The 20527-nt window shown below is 42.0% G+C and overlaps 2 protein-coding genes across 7 annotated transcripts in view; one reads left to right on the top strand and one right to left on the bottom strand.

Annotated features, from left to right (window-relative positions):
- The window catches only part of cd276 (CD276 molecule), a 52432-nt gene extending 48879 nt beyond the window's left edge, over nt 1-3553 (bottom strand). The window contains exon 1 of the mRNA XM_064314031.1: nt 3280-3553. The gene's annotated coding sequence lies outside the window, so the exon portion shown is untranslated. The remainder of the gene's footprint in view (nt 1-3279) is intronic.
- Nucleotides 3554-5653: 2100 nt separating this feature from the next.
- Nucleotides 5654-11530, top strand: ubl7a (ubiquitin-like 7a (bone marrow stromal cell-derived)). 6 transcript variants are annotated; one of them, XM_064314029.1, is made up of 12 exons: nt 5654-6150; nt 6891-6982; nt 7274-7461; nt 7683-7802; nt 7991-8073; nt 8490-8574; nt 8960-9017; nt 9184-9317; nt 9411-9460; nt 9643-9819; nt 10163-10353; nt 11100-11530. In XM_064314029.1, exons 3-12 carry the CDS (start codon nt 7278-7280, stop codon nt 11158-11160), a joined length of 1143 nt encoding a protein of 380 aa, XP_064170099.1. In that variant the 5' UTR covers nt 5654-6150; nt 6891-6982; nt 7274-7277; the 3' UTR covers nt 11161-11530. The 6 variants fall into 6 exon arrangements, with proteins under 6 accessions (XP_064170099.1, XP_064170098.1, XP_064170097.1 ...); XM_064314028.1 differs by having other exon boundaries at nt 6891-6998; XM_064314027.1 differs by having other exon boundaries at nt 5654-6348.
- Nucleotides 11531-20527: the final 8997 nt, after the last annotated feature.

The following is a 20527-nucleotide window of genomic DNA, read 5'->3' as shown; positions in this document are numbered from 1 at the left end:
AAATACAGTCAGTTGGCTTGAATACATAACTTTCCATGACTCTGCATAATAGATCTGAATATGAGCTCAGCAGTAAGAATCTGGCATGAATATTAATATCCACATTCTGCTTTACGAATAGGGTTGACTAAATTTTAATTGATCCTACGGCAGTGACTGAGTATCAAGCATACATTTTGGTCTAATTGCTGAAGCAGGCACATAATATTTTGATGTAAATTACACAGAAATGATCACATTTTGAAAATAAATTGGCCATTATCAAGTTAAAAACTATGAGTCTTAAGAGCACCTACCAACCATGATTCAGTTGCTGACAAGTTAAAACATCTGTGCTAAAAGTACACTGTCTCATCATGTACCTGGCTTATGTAAAGAGCTTCCGACAGCAGCAGCTCCTAGGGGTTCAGTCTGTACTCAGATGACTGTTATTCAATTTACAAACTTTTATTGAGAAAATCCATTGTGTTTGTTGCTACATTTCTCTTCCTACAGGGCCTTATCCATGTACACTATGGGTTTTATATGGAACCCAGGTCAGGTGGTCTGACTGCATCTCTCCACCTTGGGCTGTTCATCAAAGAGCCAGTCATTTCTAGCCTGACCCCCCCCCCCCCCCCAGGAATGATACCTACCCTAATCAAGATGACATAGTAATTCACCGCCTCCCATTACCTTCTGATACTTCATGATGCCAGATGACTAATCGGCTTAACCAGAGACCTGAAGAGACCCCCTCCTTGTTGTTTCATTATCGCTGTAAACCTTTATTGCTGTTTGAAAATGTATTAGGCTTACAACTTTGAACTAGGCTAGCATTAGATTAGAGATTTCTGAAACATGGACAGTATCTGAAAATGTACCTGTTTAAAACGATGGGTGTAGCTCTATCACTTATCGCTTTGTTACAACCCAGAATCAATCTTGTTGAGGTTTTGGATATTCCATTTGGACTTTTTGAGACTGTGCAAGGATGAGTTTGTAAATAAATCTGTTCAGGCCTGGTTATGCTACATTGTACTTCATTTCTATCAACCCTGCATTACATTTCCACATGCTCTGAATAAATGTCAAAATGTAAGATAGAAATTGTATTATCACAGGTGCACTCCAACTGAAATGGAGCATGGGCCTTTGAAACGAGTCAGCACTTGAACAAAATAAAGCGTGAGGCCTAATCTGAACAGAATGTGCAAACTTAGACTAGAGGCAATTTCTTCCTTAGACATTTATATCCTTTTACATTACAGACCAGTTTTTATAGCATAATGTGGAACCAACCTCTATGGTAGGTAAGGAAAGAGAGAAATACACCAAGGTTTTTTATGATACAGCTGAAAGCACAGCCAAAGCTATCATATCTACCCAGCGCTATTCTAACTACCACTTTCATCATTTAGCCTACAATACAACGCACATACACAGGCACGCACACACACACAGACACACACCCGCACACACAAACACACACACACACCAGCCCTATTAACAGACTCATGTGTTTTGGTGCAGTTTTAATAACATTCTCACTGTAAGTCATGAAAGTCCCTTTAATTTTTTTTTTCCATCAGCAATGTTCCTTTCCATCTCACCACAGAACTGCTGACCTGAGAAGTCATTCAATCAAAGATCAAAGCAAATTGGCCTTTCCTTCTTTTATACATTTCAGGCAGCATAGGCCCACAATAGTAGTAGGCTATAGTTTTACTTATTATGCTCACTATAGCCTGGTGAAATTTTTTTTTTTTTTCTCGGTTAACAAAATACGCATAAAAATTACTTTAAAAATGATGGTAGCCTACAGCCTGCCCTTTAAGAAGGCCAAAAACATGAGTGCCTTTACAAAATATTTGTCCATAAAATGTCCAGACAGACAGCATGTTATGTCTAGACGTTTTATAAGAAAATATGTGACCAACAAGTTAACTACACACTTATAATGGAGAGAGAACACCTTAATTAATTTAATACATTTCTCTATTTCTGAGTACATTAACTCTGCCCTATATAACAACATATTTTCCAACATAACTACATTAAATCCCTGTTTGCAAAATAATACAGGTGCTATGGAATGACACACAGTTCAGCATAACACAGTTTTCATCCAGTGCACTGTATCCAAAGTCCATTGCACCCACTGTGCGAAGTCCGAACTATAATTGGGTATTGGCTGACCATAATAACTCTGGACATCAGTGGTTGACACCACGGACTATTCTATTCTATTCCCAGGTCAATGGCAATAACTTGGTAATAAACATTAACATTCTGATGGGTGTAACAATTTAGTGATTGACAGGTAATTTAAGACCCACCCATTACAGGATTAATGAAACTCCATTCCCCATTATGTATTGTCCTCGGTTTTATGAGTATAGCCAATAAATGTAGTTACACGTTCACTGTTCATCGAAACCGAGTCATTGTAATAGTTTGGTAGGGTGTTTGTGGCTAGTGGTAAACCCATATTGGCCTACTGCCCCACTATGCGGTTTGGGCCCTAGGAATGTGCAGCTCATTGGTATTAAGGGTATCAGATGAGGAGCACAGCAAGTATACAGTTATTTGCAGATTAGTGCAACAAGGACACACAACTATATAGGTAGAAAGGTAGCATGAACATCCACATCTAGTGCCGTAGATGCTTAGGATCTGCATATTAACTCATAAAGAGGTCTCGATTTTGAGGTAGTGATCTTTCAGGCAAGCCTGCTAGTGTAATTTTACTGACTCACCCCACCCCAATCTCATAAGAGAGCTATTTTGGTTTCCATAAACACAGAAGTAAGGGCATCTGGCTTCACCAGACATGGTAAAGTTAGGCGTGTCCCCATAAGGATGACAGACAAAGGCAAGAACATGGACAATACCACAATCCAAAAAAGTAATGCCATAGATCATGTGAGTAGAGAATAAATATGACCCAAACCCTTTAAATATGGAAGGATGCAACCCCTGTGGTCCACGCAATATTCGGGGGCTTGCTTCAGTCTAGTCACGTGACGTTTTTGTCTCATGGTGAACGGTGTCTCCCAAATGACCACAACTTCAGTTAAAACTTCTAACTTGGACCGTGTAACAGTAACCAGACTATTCTGCAGTCGAGTGTGTATATTCCCGCTATAAATCTAGAGGTTTACTATTAACACAAATAGACAGCACTTTTCTTTTAGACATACAGCTAACATAACGGAGTCGGAACTTGTTGATTTACTTATAAGCATAAACTGATCACCACGGACTATCTGAAAAAAAAAACTTGGTGTAAAAACTTACCATGCCAAGAAAACCGAATGTAGCCTATAATATCCACAAACCACGGATCACCCAGGAGTAGTGATCTGGAGAACAAAGCGTCATACAGAAGCCTTCACGTTGTGATATAGCCTACATTCCTTTTTAGGGTCCCCGGAATGCAGGAAATGTGTGTTTCCTTGTGTTCTGAGTACTAATATGCACAGATCCTGAAATCGTCCATTGGGGACGATTAGCCCCGCGCTAGATAGAACCCCTCCTTCTTTCGCTGCTTTGTCCAGTATGATGTCATGGATTGGGGCAGGGACCTCGTCTGAGTTTCCCGTACGAATAGCATTAACCATTTGCTGCGTGTTAGTCACCGCCTGTAACTCAAAATACTGCTTACAGTGCAGCCATGTTATCCCTCTGTGTGACACATCCTAGCGCAATACTTACGTGAGTAGTGCAGTTAATCTATAAAACTCGTTATCGTAAATACATAAGGAATCACTTCATCAATAGGCTACTTACAAAAATGATGTGGGAATCAATTGATTTACAAACCACAACCGTATGTAAACTTTATATATGTTAACAGATGCTAATAATCTGTTATTCTCTGTTGCCAACGTCTGTAATACGTGCATCCATGTTATCTTGTGTAAGGTAGGCTTTGCATCCAGCAGAGCAATATCTCCTGGAATACAGTTGTCAGAATGGGTTTTCATTTAATCAGACGTCTTTTGTGATGTTAACCTCCGTTTTATCCTTGGTGTATATAATTCAGTTTACTGTATATGTGGAATAGTTTACAGAAAAGGGTAATAATAAAGAGGACAAATTGCAGTGAAACCTGACCAAAAAGTCTCCATATAAGACCTCTGACATAGAACATTTGTATTGTGCCTATGTAATGTCCAAATGATATAAACATAATGTTTATCTACAGTATTATACAAACAATCAACCATGGTTGGACTGTGATTTTTTAAAAATATATACACCACTCACAATGACATTTGCCTGCCCCATGAAAAATGAAAGGAACAGAAAAACATTAGAAGACTTTTGGGCTATTTCAGTGGGCCATTTGTTCTGCAAATAGGCGAGAGCAATAGAGGTGGCGGAGCAGCAGGGGGAGTGAGGGGCCAACAGAGGCATCCACAAAGCACAAGGCGTCCTCCCCTGGCCAAACTGGGAAACTACCATAGATTGCTGTGGTAGAACATGTGCCTGGCATCCAGAGTTGTACAAACATAATACAAATAAAACACTTGCGATGTTCTGCATCTACTCACCATTCTCTCAGAATCAGCAACAGAGAAATAACACACTAACAATCACATTGTTGTGACTGCAATCCCTTCTATGTGTTTAGAACTGTTCTTTATGTACTTGTGCAATTTATTTATTTTCCCCAGCCATATTTTACACCTAACCAGCTACTACAATGTTTTTTGTCAATTCAGCAAAGCAGACAAATACTAAATGTTCTAAGAAGGGCACATACCACAGCTTATTTTCCCTGAACACAAGTTTACACACTAGTCCATAGGATGACTGTACCTCTTGCAAAGCTAGTGCAGGCAGACTATGGCCAAAGACACTCAGTCAACAAGAGGCACCACTGTTGCCTGAGGGAAATAACCGGCTTACTAAAACCTTCCCTCCATAGTCAATGCATCTAAAATTATACGGTGATTATTGACAGATGGTTGAGGAAAAAAAACAAGGGGTAACAGTATAATAACAAGAAAACATGTAGCATGTTCAGAATAATTACTTTTCAGTATTTTTCCAGGTATGGTACACACTGACCTACTCCTGTAGAATATCTGTCTTGTGTGGAAATTAGCATGGAGGAACCTGGAGTAATATGGACTAGCTTGTTCAAATTTTAGGTTTAGAAAGTGTGGCTGCTGATAAACATATTGCATATTTCCCAACCTCCATTTCCAGCATTTTTTCCTGTGACAACTGAAGGACTACACCCAGAGGTGTTAGCCGCATTTGTAGTGAATTGAGTGCAACATATTACAAACACAGTAAAGCATTGTCACAAAGGTATCTACAGATGCATCTAATTTTATCATTGTCCAGAAGTATTGTTTAGTTGCAAACAAAATTGAACATTGGCATGCTATACATGGATGTTTCACTTTATTTGCACTATGCTCATGCCATCTCACAGTATGCGTACACACATACAGATCCACACAGTGAGACAGTGCATGTAGTAGCGTAGCATCTAACACAAAGCAACATTGTGCAGAGCAATTTCAGAGCTGGTAAATAACTGTAGGTGGCTGCACTATACCCTTGATCAATGTACTTCATTTGAATTGTTCTAGCAAATACTGAAAAATAAAGGGAAGTTGAATCTAAAGAAATAATGCAATATCTTATTATTCATTAATTCATAATAGTAGACTTAAATTGTTTTGCAAATATTGTATAACACACATCAAGATATGCACTAGTGACACCACAGGAGTCTCTTATGTCAAATGATGACAATTAAACTTCAGATTCTGAGTTGCCTTTTGTCTTTGTGTTTGCGCCAGTGCACATTATTTCACTTGGAGCAGCATGGTCGACTATTAGCAGAGTCCTAACCTCCGACTGTTCCGCAGGAAGCAGCCCAACAGAGTATGGCCGCCCCGTTTCAGACTTTAGTTCCGATATCCCTGTGTGTACAATCTCTATAGCTTCTACAACTTCTGCCTCCGGTACTATAGTCACAGCTGGAAGGGTCTTAGAATGTTCATCAGTGCATGTACACCTGTGTTTCAAGGCCAGTAGCTCTTCTTTAGTGGCTTGTAAATCAGCTGAATGCTTATCTTGCATGGACTTCAGCTCCCATTGAAGCTTGATGTTTTGGGCCCGAAGGAAATCGTTCTCGTCTTTAAGGTTGGCAATTATCGTCTGAGCTATTTGCGACGTGGTGGTGGTCGTGTCAAATGTCCTCAGATTCATGATAGCTTCCACAGTTGCTTGCTCCCATGATCCCTGCGGATACCGTCCTTCAATGTCTAATTTCCTTTTCTCGGACTGCGAGCTTCCCTCCAAAGTTTCTCCCAAAATCGCCTCCTCTTCCAGCATAATTTTGTAAGCCCTTTTTCTTTTGAGATTAGGTAAAAGTCCTTTTATTGCACTTGTATCCGCAGCATCCCCGTTGCTGCCGTCTCCATTGTCGCTCGTTACTGTTTTGCTACTTTTCCGTGCTTGTCGCTTCATGTTTAGCAAGGGAATAGGGTGCTCAGAAGTCGGGGACCCGTAAAGAAAGTGTATGGAGCACACCACGGATGATTTACTTGCGTTGTAGTCAGACTTCTTTCCGACCGCTTCTAACCATGCACGCCGTTTGTCTTTATCCCGGGGAAAGTTATAAAACGAGAACGGCTCCAAGCACGGACAGCCGTTGTGCAACAAGGGAGAGTGCAACTCACATGTCTCCCTTCGCCAAATACTTAGTTTCTTTTGGCTATTAGTGCAGCCAAATACAGCACAACTTCGTCCCCCACCTCTGCGGTACATTTTTGTTGGTAATCTTTTGATGCGTGCCCCTTTCTCAATGAATTAAGTTACGATATCGATTACTATTTCAAGCAGATTATAATATAACTGTACTTCCGCTTCTCTACCGATAGCATGGGTATTGGAGTTCTATGAGGCTCTATGAAGACTACAACTACCAGTCTATTTCCGTATTCCTGTGACTGAGCAGTGTAACGCTAACAAGGTAAACAGACGTTTCGGTGAGTTTTGTGGTTGATGGCGTTCATATTTATGTCATTTTGTTTTAATTGTTCTTAAATGCCCGTGTGTATATTTTGTCATGTATTATTCGAATTTGCAACTAAAATTACTGCAACCCATCTGATTAGAAACGCGATTAGTTCAGCTATGTAGCTAGCGTGCTAGATAATGTAATCAAAATAGAAGTAGCCTAGTAATGTCTGGAGGGGCTAGACACAAGATACGTGTTCGATAAACCCAAGCTAACGTTGCCCTTTTCTTGCTGCTGTTTCAGGAAGATGGCAATTCCGGAATGGCGCTTATCCTTAAAGCTCATGGATCACCCGTCCCTTCCTAAGACGGTGTTGCATTTCCCTGAGACCGAGCCTGGCGATGTAACCCCTGGGGGTTACCGAGTTGCCACTTTGAAACAGCTGGTTGCGGCCCAGTTACCCGATTCGGTGCCAGACCCAGACTTTATAGGTCAGAAGCCCTTAAACCGTTAATGCGCATTATGTGGTGTCGATTACTGCTTCAGATAGATCTGTCAAGAACGCTTGTTTTTTTTTTGTTTTGTTTTTTTTTTGTTGCCACATTTCATCTTAAGTTAAATATAGTTGGAGTACCTCTTAATGACAAATTCCTTGGATATTCCCGTGAGTCTCATTCTTTTTGAGTTGTAGCCACTGTTGTGTGTGTTTCAGAACTGGTGTACTGTGGTCGTAAGCTGAAGGACGACCTGACTCTAGACTCCTACGGCATCCAGCCAGGTTCCACTGTTCACATCTTAAAGAAGTACTGGCCAGAACCAGAGGTCAAGCCAGGTGTGTGGACTAGCATTCTTGGTGTGCATGGGTCCTTCCATATTAGTCTGTCAACCTGAATGGATGCATGGTCAGCATCTTCACTGGAGGGGAATAAATAAAACCATCTTTGATTGAAAAACTGTGATCTGAAATGAAGCCGGTCTCACTTGTGTGTGCCTCTCGTACTCACTCTCCTATCTTTGCAGAGTCAGTTGACCGGACAACTGCAGCCAGGGAGTTCCGTGTGCTGCAGGCTGCCCTTCACACCAGCACGGCTTACAGAGACTCGGTAAGCAGACAGACCTGGGTTTTCATATGGTCCTCACTGCGCAGAGGTCCATGCATCACAAAACCAGAGGCCTGAGCTTATATGAAGAAAATTTTGAAACTCTCACCATTAGAAATAAAGTTTAATGTCATATCTTTATCATAAGGATATAATGTCACTGTGGTCATGGGGTACATGTATGGTATTGCAGTGTTGTAAGCCTTTTTATTACCCAAAACAGTATTACCAAGTAAATGGATATAATAGACGTGTTCCTGTTGAGGTCATTGAGGTCATGGGCCAGTTTTAGAGCTGAAATTGGCTTGTGAGTGAAGGAAGCCCCCTACAGTTCTTTGACATAACATTATCAAACCATTTGTAGAGTGAACAACAAATGTGCAGATATAATTATCACCCTTTATCCTGTTAATCCCCAGGTATTCAAGATGCTGAACAATAAGGAGTCTTTGGACCAGATAATAGTGGCCACACCAGGACTGAGCAGTGACCCAGTAGCATTAGGTAAGTACAGCAAGAACACTTCTGTTGACACCAGTTGTGCTTGATCTCGGACCCAACTGGCGAAGATTTTCTTTTGAGTGAAATATATGTCTTTTGAGGGTTCAGTAAAAATATAAAAATATAAAGAATACACTCTTGACCATATCACTGATGACTGACCAGGAGTTCCATGGGATGAGGTACAAGGTATAGTGTTGCCCTAGGAGGGTGCGTGGCAGGGGGCATACCGTATCATTGTGCAAGGGTGGCAAATCTGGTTGATTGGACATCTGCAGTCTGTCTTTCCAAACTCTCCTTAAAGTGTTGTCCACCGACACTATGACAGTGAAAATAAGCAGCGGCTTGTAAAGATGAGTTTCACAGCAATCTTTGTTTTATTTCTCAGGTGTACTCCAAGACAAAGATCTTTTTGTTCATTTTACAGACCCCAACATGCTGGATATGTAAGTTAATGGTGTATGTTTCTCAGTGTATGTTATTATTATTGTTATTATTATTATTATTAATAATAATAATACAGATACTCTCTTTAGTTTCTGGAGTTTCATCCACAGATGCTACCTATGCACTGCTTTTAAGCTAACTCCTCCGTTTGCCCACCACCTGCAGGTTGATAAGCTCTCACCCAGCTCTGGTCAATGCTATCGTCCTGGTCCTGCACTCAGTCGCTGGCAGCGTACCCAGCCAGCAAAGCGCCAGCTCCTCTCGTAACGTTTCCTCCAGCTCCTATAGCGACATGCCAGGTGAGCTGCAGTGGCAGGTGCAGTCTAACTGCTCTGATTGGGCTGGGCTCGGAATCGCCTTGGTAACCAGCATTCTCCCCGTCTCTTCTACAGGTGGTTTCCTTTTCGAGGGCATGTCTGATGACGAGGAGGATTTCCAGTCGGTAAGCCAGTCCAATGCGAACCGTGTTTTCGAGTCTGTCCATGCAGCTTTGTACTTGACAGGCTTGACAGCTTTGTACTTAGCTTATACATGTTCATTTGGTAATATAAGTATTCATCACGTTTATGTTTTCTGGAAAAAAATCTCTTGTGTCATGTGATGCCCTGCTGTTCCTCTGAGCAGGGGAACCGCGCTGGGCCATCCTCCGGTGCTGGGGGTACAGCGGGGACACGGCCAGCCACCCTGGGCTACAGCGGTGCCGTGGGACCACGCCCAATCACTCAGAGTGAGCTGGCCACTGCCCTCGCCCTAGCCAGCACTCCCGAGAGCAGCGCTGTCACTCCAACGACAGGAAACCAGGTAAACTGCAGCTCCGATTGGCCCTGTAAGGTCTTCTTCTCTGGCTTTGTCCCGGTTGTTTTCCGTACCAGCTGTCATTGAATGAGTATTGGGTGTTCTCTTATGGTCTCCTTAAAAGACTCGATTCCAGGGGCATTGTTCATGTACTTTTCATATAACGCTGTAGTGGGGTTGTTCTTGCCTACATTATCAAGTGTGATTTTGTCTGAATATTTGGAGTGCTGTCTCATCAAGCAGCATATTACATTTATCATTCTCTGAAGGTTTGTATTAAAGTATTGTATTAAAGTCTGCAGATGTATTTTGTTCTTTGGAAGTATTTGCATGTATTTCTCTTTCAAAGTTGTTGGAAGTGCAGAACAGGTTTACATCCCCCCATGTTCTGGTTCTCATGTCCGGTGTCCGGTGTCCTGTGTCTGGCAGGGGGCCTCCTCAGGGGTGTCCCCTGTGCCTGCGGGGACACCCATCACCAACGATATCTTCAACCAGGCCCTACAGCAGGCCCTGCAGGTGTCCAGCATGTCCTCTCTACAGGTGAGGGGGTGGTGGGAAGGGGTCCATGGCCAAAAGGGCTCTGTGGTTGCAATGCTGTGAGAACAGAGTCCTCTAGAGCAGTGTATATCCACTGGTGTGCCGCCATAGCTTACCTGGTGTGCCACTGAAAAATGTAAAATTCCACCACCAAATGAACATGTGTGACTTTTAGTGATGTTTTAGTGGTTAAAGGGGTAGTGGTGTGCCATGGAATTTTTTGATTATTGACAGTGGACCATTGCAAAAATTGTTGGGGAACACTGCTCTGGATGCTTTGCTTTGCATTCATATGTGGTTAATTACATTACATTACATTACATTACAGGCATTTGGCAGACGCTCTTATCCAGAGCGACGTACAACAAAGTGTATAACCATAACCAGGAACAAGTATGACGAAACCCCTAGAGAGAAGTACCGGTCCAAGTACAGGGAACAACCGCATAGTTCAACTTGGACCCTGGTGGTTAAACTGATTAACACTAACAACGAGAACGGCAACAACGCAATCTATGGAAAAATAAAAATAAATAAAAATACAAGTGGTCGTTAAGACTGGGTTAATGGATAGATTTTCATGAAAGACTATACAAAGCAATGGAGAAGTGACCGTACGCTTTTGATGTAATTGAATAACTCTGTTGGCTGCCGTCTGCTCCACTGTAGCAACACTTGTAGCATTAGTGGTGAATACGAGCTAAGCAGTGAGGTGGGAGGCCTAACGCTTGTGGTCCTGTCTGTGGCAGACCCAGTGGCAGTCTCAGCTGCAGCAGCTACGGGACATGGGCATTCGAGACGAAGACCTGATCCTGCGGGCGCTGCAGGCCACAGGTGGAGACATCCAGGCAGCGCTGGAGCTCATCTTTGCTGGGGGTGCGCCTTAGGCAGAAGGGTATTCTGGGATGCGGGAGGTCCAAAGGCTTATGCTGTATGTTGTACTGGACACTTGAAACAGCAGTGATTTGTTTGATCCTAAACCTAGCAACAATGGTTCCAGTGCTCCCCTCCCAACAAGAACTGGACTTTAGGAGCCCTCTGAAAATTGCTCAGTCTCTGAAGAAACAAAAAAATGTTGTGATGTGATGTGTCCACTTTTTTTTTAATTCTTTTTTTTTAAACTTTTGTTTCTATGTACAAAAAATAGACAGTAATGAATAAACTTGGAAAATAGACATGATTACTTATTTCTTCAGATTTTTTTAACTGCACAAAATTTAGTTATTTTCTATAAGTTACTTTATGAATGATAGCATGTCAATATGCACCCAGTTCACTTGATTTTAAAGGAGTATTTGGGAACATCTTTTCTTTGACAGGAGTCATATATGTAAATGTTTGAGTACAGCATAAATAATTATTTTAACATCCGTCATGAGCAGTAAGGAGTTTAGTCATTGACTGCGATATATGCTGGCAATATCCATTTTTAAAATGCCACTCTGATTATCAGAAAAACCCATAAAAGTAAAAGGTAAATGTAAAAATGTAGAAAAGCACAGCAGGTTGCAGTCATTCCAGCAATGTTATGCTGCAGCCCTGCGCTTCAGTATGTATAACATAGAATTATCATGATGCAGTATTTACTCATTTTTTAGATGCCTTCACTGCATTGTGGATAATGGTGCAGTGGATCTGTGTGACTAGGGTCACATTCTTCTGGACAACCGAGGTGAATCTGCCACAGGCTGAAAAGCAGTAGTTGAAACATTGCTGAACTGTAATTTTATTTGCACCTGCAATTTTGTGCTCTAAAGTTAAAGCTCTGTAGTGTACTCTTGCAGAACAAAAAATCTCTTTTTTCAATATTTGTTCAGGTAAACTTAAAAAAAATAAAATAAAATTCGCAATGTACAGTAACCCAAGGAAACCATATGGGTTTGCATGGGATTCTTGAAGGCATTCTGGCAATTGATAAATTGTATGATCACTTTTTCAGGTTGTGAGATGCTGTTTTGGGGATTTGCCTAGGGCTTCACTTGCTGGGGTTTTCTGTGATGTGTGTTTTCTATTGTCCAGCAGTGTTTGTGTGCAATGACTGTACTTCAGATATTCTGATAAGTCTGTAATGAACTACCTGGGTTACAAGGACATATACAGGGCATTTGGGGTTTCATGGACTAAAGAAAGAATGCTCTCTTAATGGACCACCAAAGCAGCTCGTACTGCAGTGTTATGGCTACAGAGAATGCCCTGTACCTCCCATTGAAAAGCCGGCAAGTGGTCGGAGGCTTCGCTTGATATCTAACATATTCTTCATTGTACACAAACACTGTTCGGCCAGTCTAAAACATGCACTGAATAGTACCACAAAACCCCAGAAAGTGAACTATCCCTTTAAGGATCATGGGGGAGTTGTTGATTTGTTTTTGTGGCACTAGAGGGTGCTGTGTTCTACCTTTAAACATTGCTCTGCTTTTCCAATGCCTGCAAGTGTATGTGAGAGTATTAAGTTGAGGGGCTGTCAGGTGAGTGCTTTGAAATCACCCATCATATTTAGTGGTTACAGAGTGTGGAGCAAATTTGATGTGAAAAGGTCAGGAGCATGGTTTTCAGATTACCAAGCCCTGTGTAGACTGGCATTGAGGAAAAGAAGGAGTGATAAACCACCACCCCCCAACACCACCACCTCGACACCCCCCTTTTTCTTCCCTGCCCTCCACCATCTGAAGGACAAGATATCCTTTGGAATTTGTGATGGTAATGCCATGACCTCTACATCTGCTGTCCATTTTGGAGCTTTGAGGCAAATCTTTACGAACCGAAACAAATGTGAAGATGTCCAAGAACTCACACATGCACAGATACACATTCTCACCTTTTCTTATTTTTATTTTACTTTTTTGTCCCCCATGTGTCTATCCAGGGCTTTTTAAGGACATCAAATCTGTGAGGGGTGGTGCGTGCATGTATGTGTGCGCACATGTGTGTGTGTGTGTGTGTGTGTGTGTGTGTGTGTGTGGCAATGAGTGAAATGCAGTTATCCAGTCAGTTGATATATTGTGCTATGATCTGATCTGACTCTTTGTGGTGATTTTCTCAGGCATTAAGGTGAAAGTGCGCAATCACTGAGTGGTCCAATTCCTCTGCAGTTACAGTTCTTAAATAGGAAATAATTACAAGTCAGAAGTCAAGTGGTTTATGTTATAAATCAATACAAGCTGGATTATGAGTTTATGTAGGGCTGGGGAACAATTGCAATACACCCACTCTTAATAACATGCCATTAATCAAGAACCAGCATCTGTTGGTGCCAGATTGATTGTATTCTTGTTAGCAGTTAATTAATGAATTTTTACCTTGTGGAATTTGAACAGGAAGTGGGTACTGATTGAAGAGTGTTGTGTGAACTCCATAAAGGGGCGGAGCTGCATTGACAAAGCTACACTGTCAATCACTTATAATCTTGAACCGGTAAAATAAATAGGCTCTACAGGAAAACGCATTGGGGAATGGGGAGCGGGGTTAATGGATTCTTTGCGCCTGAGGTTATAGTTGAGAGCAGAATCTGTCCATGTTCTTTTTCTCCCTCCCACAGGAGTGGGTGTGATGCAGTCAGTGAGCAAGGAGTGTGTGTGACAGCCATGGATAATGCGCTGGTCTGGGGAATGGCGGCTCCTGAGATGCTGCCACAGCGCGCCCTACTGGAGGTGAGCACAGCATTCACTCTGTCCCTGTCACTCTATTGTCACTTACATTACATTACATTACAGGCATTTAGCAGACGCTCTTATCCAGAGCGACTTACACAACTTTTTACATAGCACTTTACATTGTATCCATTTATACAGCAGGATATATACTGAAGCAATGCAGGTTAAGTACCTTGCTCAAGGGTACAACGGCAGTGTCCTTACCCGGGAATCGAACCTGCGACCTTTCGGTTACAAGCGCAGTTCCTTACCCACTGTGCCACACTCCGTCTCCACTTACCACAGTGGAGGAAACAGAACGGTTACTATTCATTCAGTGGTACTTTCATGGGTGCGCAACACCTTTTGAGTTTGCATTGTATGGCTTAGTATCATTATCATGCAGAAGAAGCTGAGCTGGATTAATCACCATGGTGTGCCTCAAGCACAGCTGTAAATGTTCATATGTAGGTTTGTATGTATGTTTTACATAAATATTTTTTTTAAATCCATTTACAATCATACATATTTTTTTCCCCCACTTTAACCGTTAAATCCACTGTGAGTGAAATCTGAATAATTCTGATGCTTTTATTCAACATGAAATAATCTATCACTTTTTAAAAATGAGAAAAATCTCAGCAGAAACATTTTAATGTTAAATGTCAGTTTGGATTAGTGAATAAAAATCCTGATGGGGGTTATACGGCTCATATTTCAAAAGCCCTACTTGCCCTTATGATAGTCAAATTTCCAAAGTCTTTGGGAAGCAGCCCCGAGCAGCTTGAGATGCAGTGTTTTAAGCAGCACATTCCTCTGCGTGATGAACTCCATATCTGAGGGGAACCCAAAGTGTTTTACAGGCCATGTAAAGCCCTTAAGGGGGAGGCTACATAGATCTTGTCAGGCCCAGAGTAGGGACTGATCTAGAAATAATTTTTGCAAGGAAATAAAAAATGAAAAAGCACCCTTTGCCCTCTCCTCGCATGTACACACACACACACACCTCTAGGGGCCCCTGGACCCACTAGCTGCCTGGGAAAGCTTTTCCTGTTATACCTCCTTGGCTCCTCCAGTTGATGGACCCTGATTTTCGGCTGCTGTTCAGCTTTACAGAGTTAGACCTGACAGGCAGCATGTGACCTGTAAGACTCCAGTGACCCAACAGGAGTCAGAGGGGGAAAGACGAGTCTTTCATGTCCCTAAAATTATCCTCCCCCATCCCTTGCGGTCCTCAGCAGGGCTCCTCAATCATAAGCCTACCTCAGTTCCTTTTGCTTTAAATGGAGAAAAAAAAGTCTTTAATGTTTGCCGCGTACACTGCACTCTCTTTCCCCAGTGATTTCCTCTCTTTGGTCTGAGGTTTACGGTGGAGCCATCGTCTTTGCAGATTAACCCTTCTGTTCTGAAACACTTTAGCCTCATCCCTCTGTACAGAAGACCGTGTGGCTGCTCAGATTCACTGCTCATCTTTGAGTGCCGATGCTGCTCGCTCAGGCCATTCTGCCAGCTTAAAGCCCACAGATATGGCTGATGGGAGCTTCCGGTGTGTACAGGACACAGATAGCTGATTTCAGGCTGTCATTAGTGTACATTCTCAGTGGATACAGCGTTCTCTGCATAAGATTTCTCTAACTTGTGTGATTCTAGCCACCCTTGTTCCAGTACTGATATCTAGCCAGGTGCCTCCTTGTCTTTCAGAATATGGACACGATCCTTCAGCCTCAGGGATGGACAGAGGGTACATCATTAGGACAATTGCACATTTTTAAGCAGCTAAGACATTGGGTGCCACTCACCCAGACTACCAAGAAGGAGTATCGTCTCCATGTCCCCAAAACTTTTTAAAGGGAGTCTACACCACAACAGACACCAGAGCAAAGCTAGGTGTCTGGAAACTGGAAAGAATTTCCTTTTGCAAAGATAAAAGAATGATTTTGTATGCATATCCTTTTTAATATTTTGTCATGATTTAAACATGTGTCAGTCCTGAAATGAAAGCTGTCTAGCCACAGGCTGTCAAACAAGTCATCCTCTTTTTGTTGCAATGTTTACAAGATTCATGACACGTCAGGTGTTGAATAGCTATTTCATTGGCAATATGAATACACCAAGCAATGGAACCACTTCTTAGCAATTCAATATTCGGCATGGAATAAATAGGTATGTCAAAATCCACGGCACACTTTAATAAGTGGGTGCCTGTCGATTCATGTCACACACAACGGGCAAAGAGGACTCGTTACTCATGTGGCTCTCTGATCAGCCAGTCATGCTGTAGCTCCTGCTGCGCAATCCACTGCCTTCCTCTTTGTGAGTAGACCCATCACATTCCGTCATTCACTGGTGAAGAAAAAAAAAAAAACATTTTCTTTTCTGTCCTCTCGAGTATTGCTGCTGTGAATTGCACTAAATCTTCTGCGACATGGAACATTTAATTAGCAAACTGGGTGAGGAATGATAGCCTGTCTTAGCCTACTCAATATTCACAGCAAAATGCATTAATCAAGCAGTTATTTATTTTTTATTTTTATTTTTTTTAAGAATTAAAGAAATAAAGCTTACTGGAAGGGTACCTTGATTGAGGTGTCTGATGCTGTCAGATGCAACTGCCTCACAACTGTTGGCTTTGTACAGAAATAAGAAAGAAAACAGATGTGTACAGCATTTCAGACATCACGTTCAGTCAGAATCTTTTTCATTTGCAGGAGGTGAAAGGTGTCTTCAGAAAATTCATTTGATTTCAGTGTGCAGTAATGGATGTTTCTTTTTTTGTTCATACTTGCATTTGGGCTGCCCAGGCTCGCTCTCTCTTTCTCTCCTTTTCCCCTCCTATCATCCCCACATCTCTCTCACTCTTAAACACACACACCCTCCTTACAGCTCCTCATGAATATTCAGTGCAGACAGGCTGTCAGGCACTCCGTAGCCCTGTTAATGCCAGCATTAATGACACAGCTCTTCAGTGGAAAGCCAAAATGTAGACAAGAGGGGGTTGCTGGGGGCTACGTCTCTCCCTGCCTTACAAGGGTCCTATTGACAGGACACTCAAGGAAACATGGTACCAATGCATACTGAACCTCTCCCTTCACACAACTGAGACATTTTAGCAGGATTTAAAATCTACTTTTAAGCTAATTGATAAGCAGTTGTTCTTTCATGGTTATAGAGACTATAAGAGTCTCTTTCTTTTGCCCCTCCCCCCAGTAGCTCAGTTATAGATAAAGAATAAGATTTGCATACTTGCCTTAATGATGTACAAATACTAGTATATTTCTAATTTCCATATACATTCTAAACGTATAAAGTTTCTATACATTACGAATGTACTTTTGATGTACTTTTACACTAAAATGTTTGTAGTATTTGAACAGCTGGAAATATACACTTCTTAAAAATCTCGATGCAAATAGCCCTCATCCAGTTACAGTGTTATTTGAAGAAGAATTGCAGTGTGTCACACAAGGAGCTGCTCTGCTGGGAATCCAACATAGAGGAATCAGATAAAAGATTAGCCCCTGCCCCACCACTCTCCCCAGTGCCCATACTGCTTGCCGTGACCTTTTCAAGCACCCCCATCTATGGCTGTCTTGATCCTCTTTATTCCTTGCTATGGTTGTGTAATTGAAACTTTTATAAATATGACCTCCTGCTACCCACTTTTTCTCTTGGCACTCTCCCAAATCCTGAAACAATGCTAGTGTGCATTCGCAGTTTTGTGCCACTGTAGCCAGCCTCTTGCCCAACTACCCCATCTGTTGATGTGTCACTCCCAAGTCTTGGTTTCCATGGAGACCATTTCTTACGCACCAAACATCCGTCTGGCACTGCTCCACTGGAAGGGAATGGAGGAACAGATAGGCAGGGCAAAACACTCCCAATTAATATGGGCAAACGCAGGCCACAAACTGAATCAGGGCGGCAGGCTTTTTCCTTAAACAGCATCTGTTTGAGCTGAGCACAACGTGTTGGAAAGGGCTCGTTTTATGTTACAAAAAAAAAAAGTGTGGGAAAAGCTGTTGATGGCAGTTGCTCCAAAGGCTTTCCATGTAGTTTCTCCGAAAAACCAAATCTGTTGGAAAAGTCATCATCAGAGTTGAGAAAGAAATGAGAGAACTCAAGAAAGCTTGCTTAGCTATGCTTATGTTCTTTGTCATAATAAAAGTATTGTTCTGTTCATACAACTCAGTTCATATGATTATAAACCCTGAAATCTCAAAGGCACTAGGTGCTGTTCAGCTGACATGCAATGTGGCACTGTCAGCCAAAGCACACTTTGTTTGATGGACATTTGATGGTGATACACTGCCTCTGGTAGTCTGTACAACTTAAATATACTTTCTAGCTCTCTGGCCAGTGACGTGCAAGGTGAAACAATACAAGATGCACTTCATAGAGCTTGTCAAAGGAAGTGAAGAGGGAATTGGGGTTGCAGACAGACACTTTTTGCTTTACATCAGCTAAGCACTGCTAATAAAGCTCAAGGAACCACTTATCTTACTGACAGGTTTAAGAGGTCAGCTCAGACAGCCAATGAAAACGAGGTTTAGATCTGTCTCCATTAGTCATCTGTACTGGAGAAGAGGACAGGTCCCCTTCCCGACCCTGACTATAGACCCTAAAATTAATACTTAATCATCCAGAAACCACAAACTTTCCAGTGCTCTTTGCCAAGCACACTACGAGGAGAGAGACATGCCTGTCAACTTTCCCATCCTAATTGGTCACTTTGAGTGATGCTGGGTGTGTGTGTGTAAGTGGGTGTTTGTAATAGCCCTGTCAATCACTGTTCCATTCATCCCTCTTGTTTTTTTGGTTCTATTGTTAAGAATTGTGAAAGCTTAGTGACAAGAATTCCTTTGATCTGGTTCCAAACACCAAAACCAAAAGCAAAACACAGAGCCCTATAAACTGTATTACATGCAGTGCACAAGTATCTGGACAGTGACATATTTTCTGTTGTTGTTCTTTTTCCTGCACAAGAAAACCGTGTTTCCATCGCTCCTCTGGGGGCATTGGTTTCTGGTCCCATGTAAATAATACTATCCAAAAATTACACTGAAGACGATGTTTAGTTGTCAGTGAAAATGATCACTCATGAAGAGTGTCACAAAATTCTTGTTACAAAGAATGAACAGTTTTACATTAATGGACTTTCAGTGGAATTTGCAGTTGGTGGTGATACATATTATAACATTCAATGCATGTGACAGCTTGTGCATTTTCATCAATCAATGTATCTTAAAATATATTTATGAAAACCCACCTCATACTCAGGAATGCTTGCCCATTTGATGTTTCCATCTCAACGTGTATTCGTTCAACTGCTCCCAGTACAAACCGGCCGGCAGAGCTTTGTTTCATCAGTGTGGTGTGCCACCGTGATGCAGATGAAAACAAGTCCCGTTGGCTTTGTTGCTCTTGTCGGTAGCACCAGTATGGAACTCGGCGACGATAAAAGAGGGCTGTTGGCAGCGTTTCAGGCGACCCCAACAGACAGCTAAATCGGGATTTGATTGAGTATATATGTGTGCCGCCGCTGAACACACTTAACATTTGACCACAACATGCCGGTGAGACGGAGTGATTTGTTACAGCTCTGTCCAATATAGCAAATACTAATCTGTAGTGTGTAGTGGAAGTGACGGCCAAGAGGGTTGCTGGTGAAATAGTAAATCACAGAATCGGGAGGATCATTTCTTAATGGCATCCGAAAATAATTAGTTTGCTTGCAGCGAATTATGGGCTATATGTGCAGCCCACTACACTCTATTGAGTGTGGTACTGGGATGCAAAAATACTTTACCTGGGGGGTTCCTGCCTACTTTTACTCTGTTTGCATGACTGACTGCTATAGGAAAATTACTTGAAACATGTTTATTGATTGTTTATGAGTATATTTAAATATACTCAACCTCCAACAGTATGGATCAAGAAGCCCTGGTCAGGAAAAATTGTATGTTTTACTTTCCAAGTCAGCATGTGCCTTGTTACTTTTAAAAGGAGAAAAAAGGTGAAACTAGAGGGAAAGGATACTGCACTGGCTACTGTACAATATACCCAATGTGGTTCCAGTAGCTAGCCTGTCCTGTTCTGCAGCATCTCCAGGAAGCCGTATCCAGGATGGTTATGGGATCTGTCTGTCTTAGTCCCAGCCCCTTGCCTTCAGTGGTGAATGTTTTCATTGTGCTTGTGGGTGGCTGCCAAGAAGGAGAGGGGATGCAAACCTCGTTCATTCTAATTGCTTATTTTATCTGTCCTTGTCTCCTTTGTCCTTGCGTGACCAGGAAATCAATAGAAGTCCACCACCTTTAAGGACAATCCAATTCATTAATGCGCCTTGAAGCAGCGAGGAGGCTCCTGAAGGATGCTTCAGCGAGGATACACAAGTACAACCTTTGTGGAAATCTTGACATGTAAATGTATATAAATATGATATATAAATGTTCCACCTGCGGATTCACCTCTCCACATCTTTTGTAATTGATGTCATTTAAAACGGATGCTTGACTGAGCAAGGACGTACATTCGCCTAATACATGTTG

Source organism: Anguilla rostrata, chromosome 16 (assembly GCF_018555375.3).
Source record: "Anguilla rostrata isolate EN2019 chromosome 16, ASM1855537v3, whole genome shotgun sequence".
NCBI classification, from domain to species: domain Eukaryota; kingdom Metazoa; phylum Chordata; class Actinopteri; order Anguilliformes; family Anguillidae; genus Anguilla; species Anguilla rostrata.
The sequence above is the reverse complement of the archived record's forward strand: the minus strand, read 5'-3'. Positions and strand labels throughout refer to the sequence as shown.

What these genes read in the sequence shown, in the direction of transcription:
- ubl7a (XM_064314029.1), top strand. Translation starts at nt 7,278, where the DNA reads ATGGCAATTCCGGAATGGCGCTTATCCTTAAAGCTCATGGATCACCCG. An exon ending in ACGAGGAGGATTTCCAGTCG is followed by an intron (nt 9,461 to 9,642) that starts GTAAGCCAGTCC and finishes TCCTCTGAGCAG; the next exon opens with GGGAACCGCGCTGGGCCATC. An exon ending in CTCCAACGACAGGAAACCAG is followed by an intron (nt 9,820 to 10,162) that starts GTAAACTGCAGC and finishes TCTCTTTCAAAG; the next exon opens with TTGTTGGAAGTGCAGAACAG.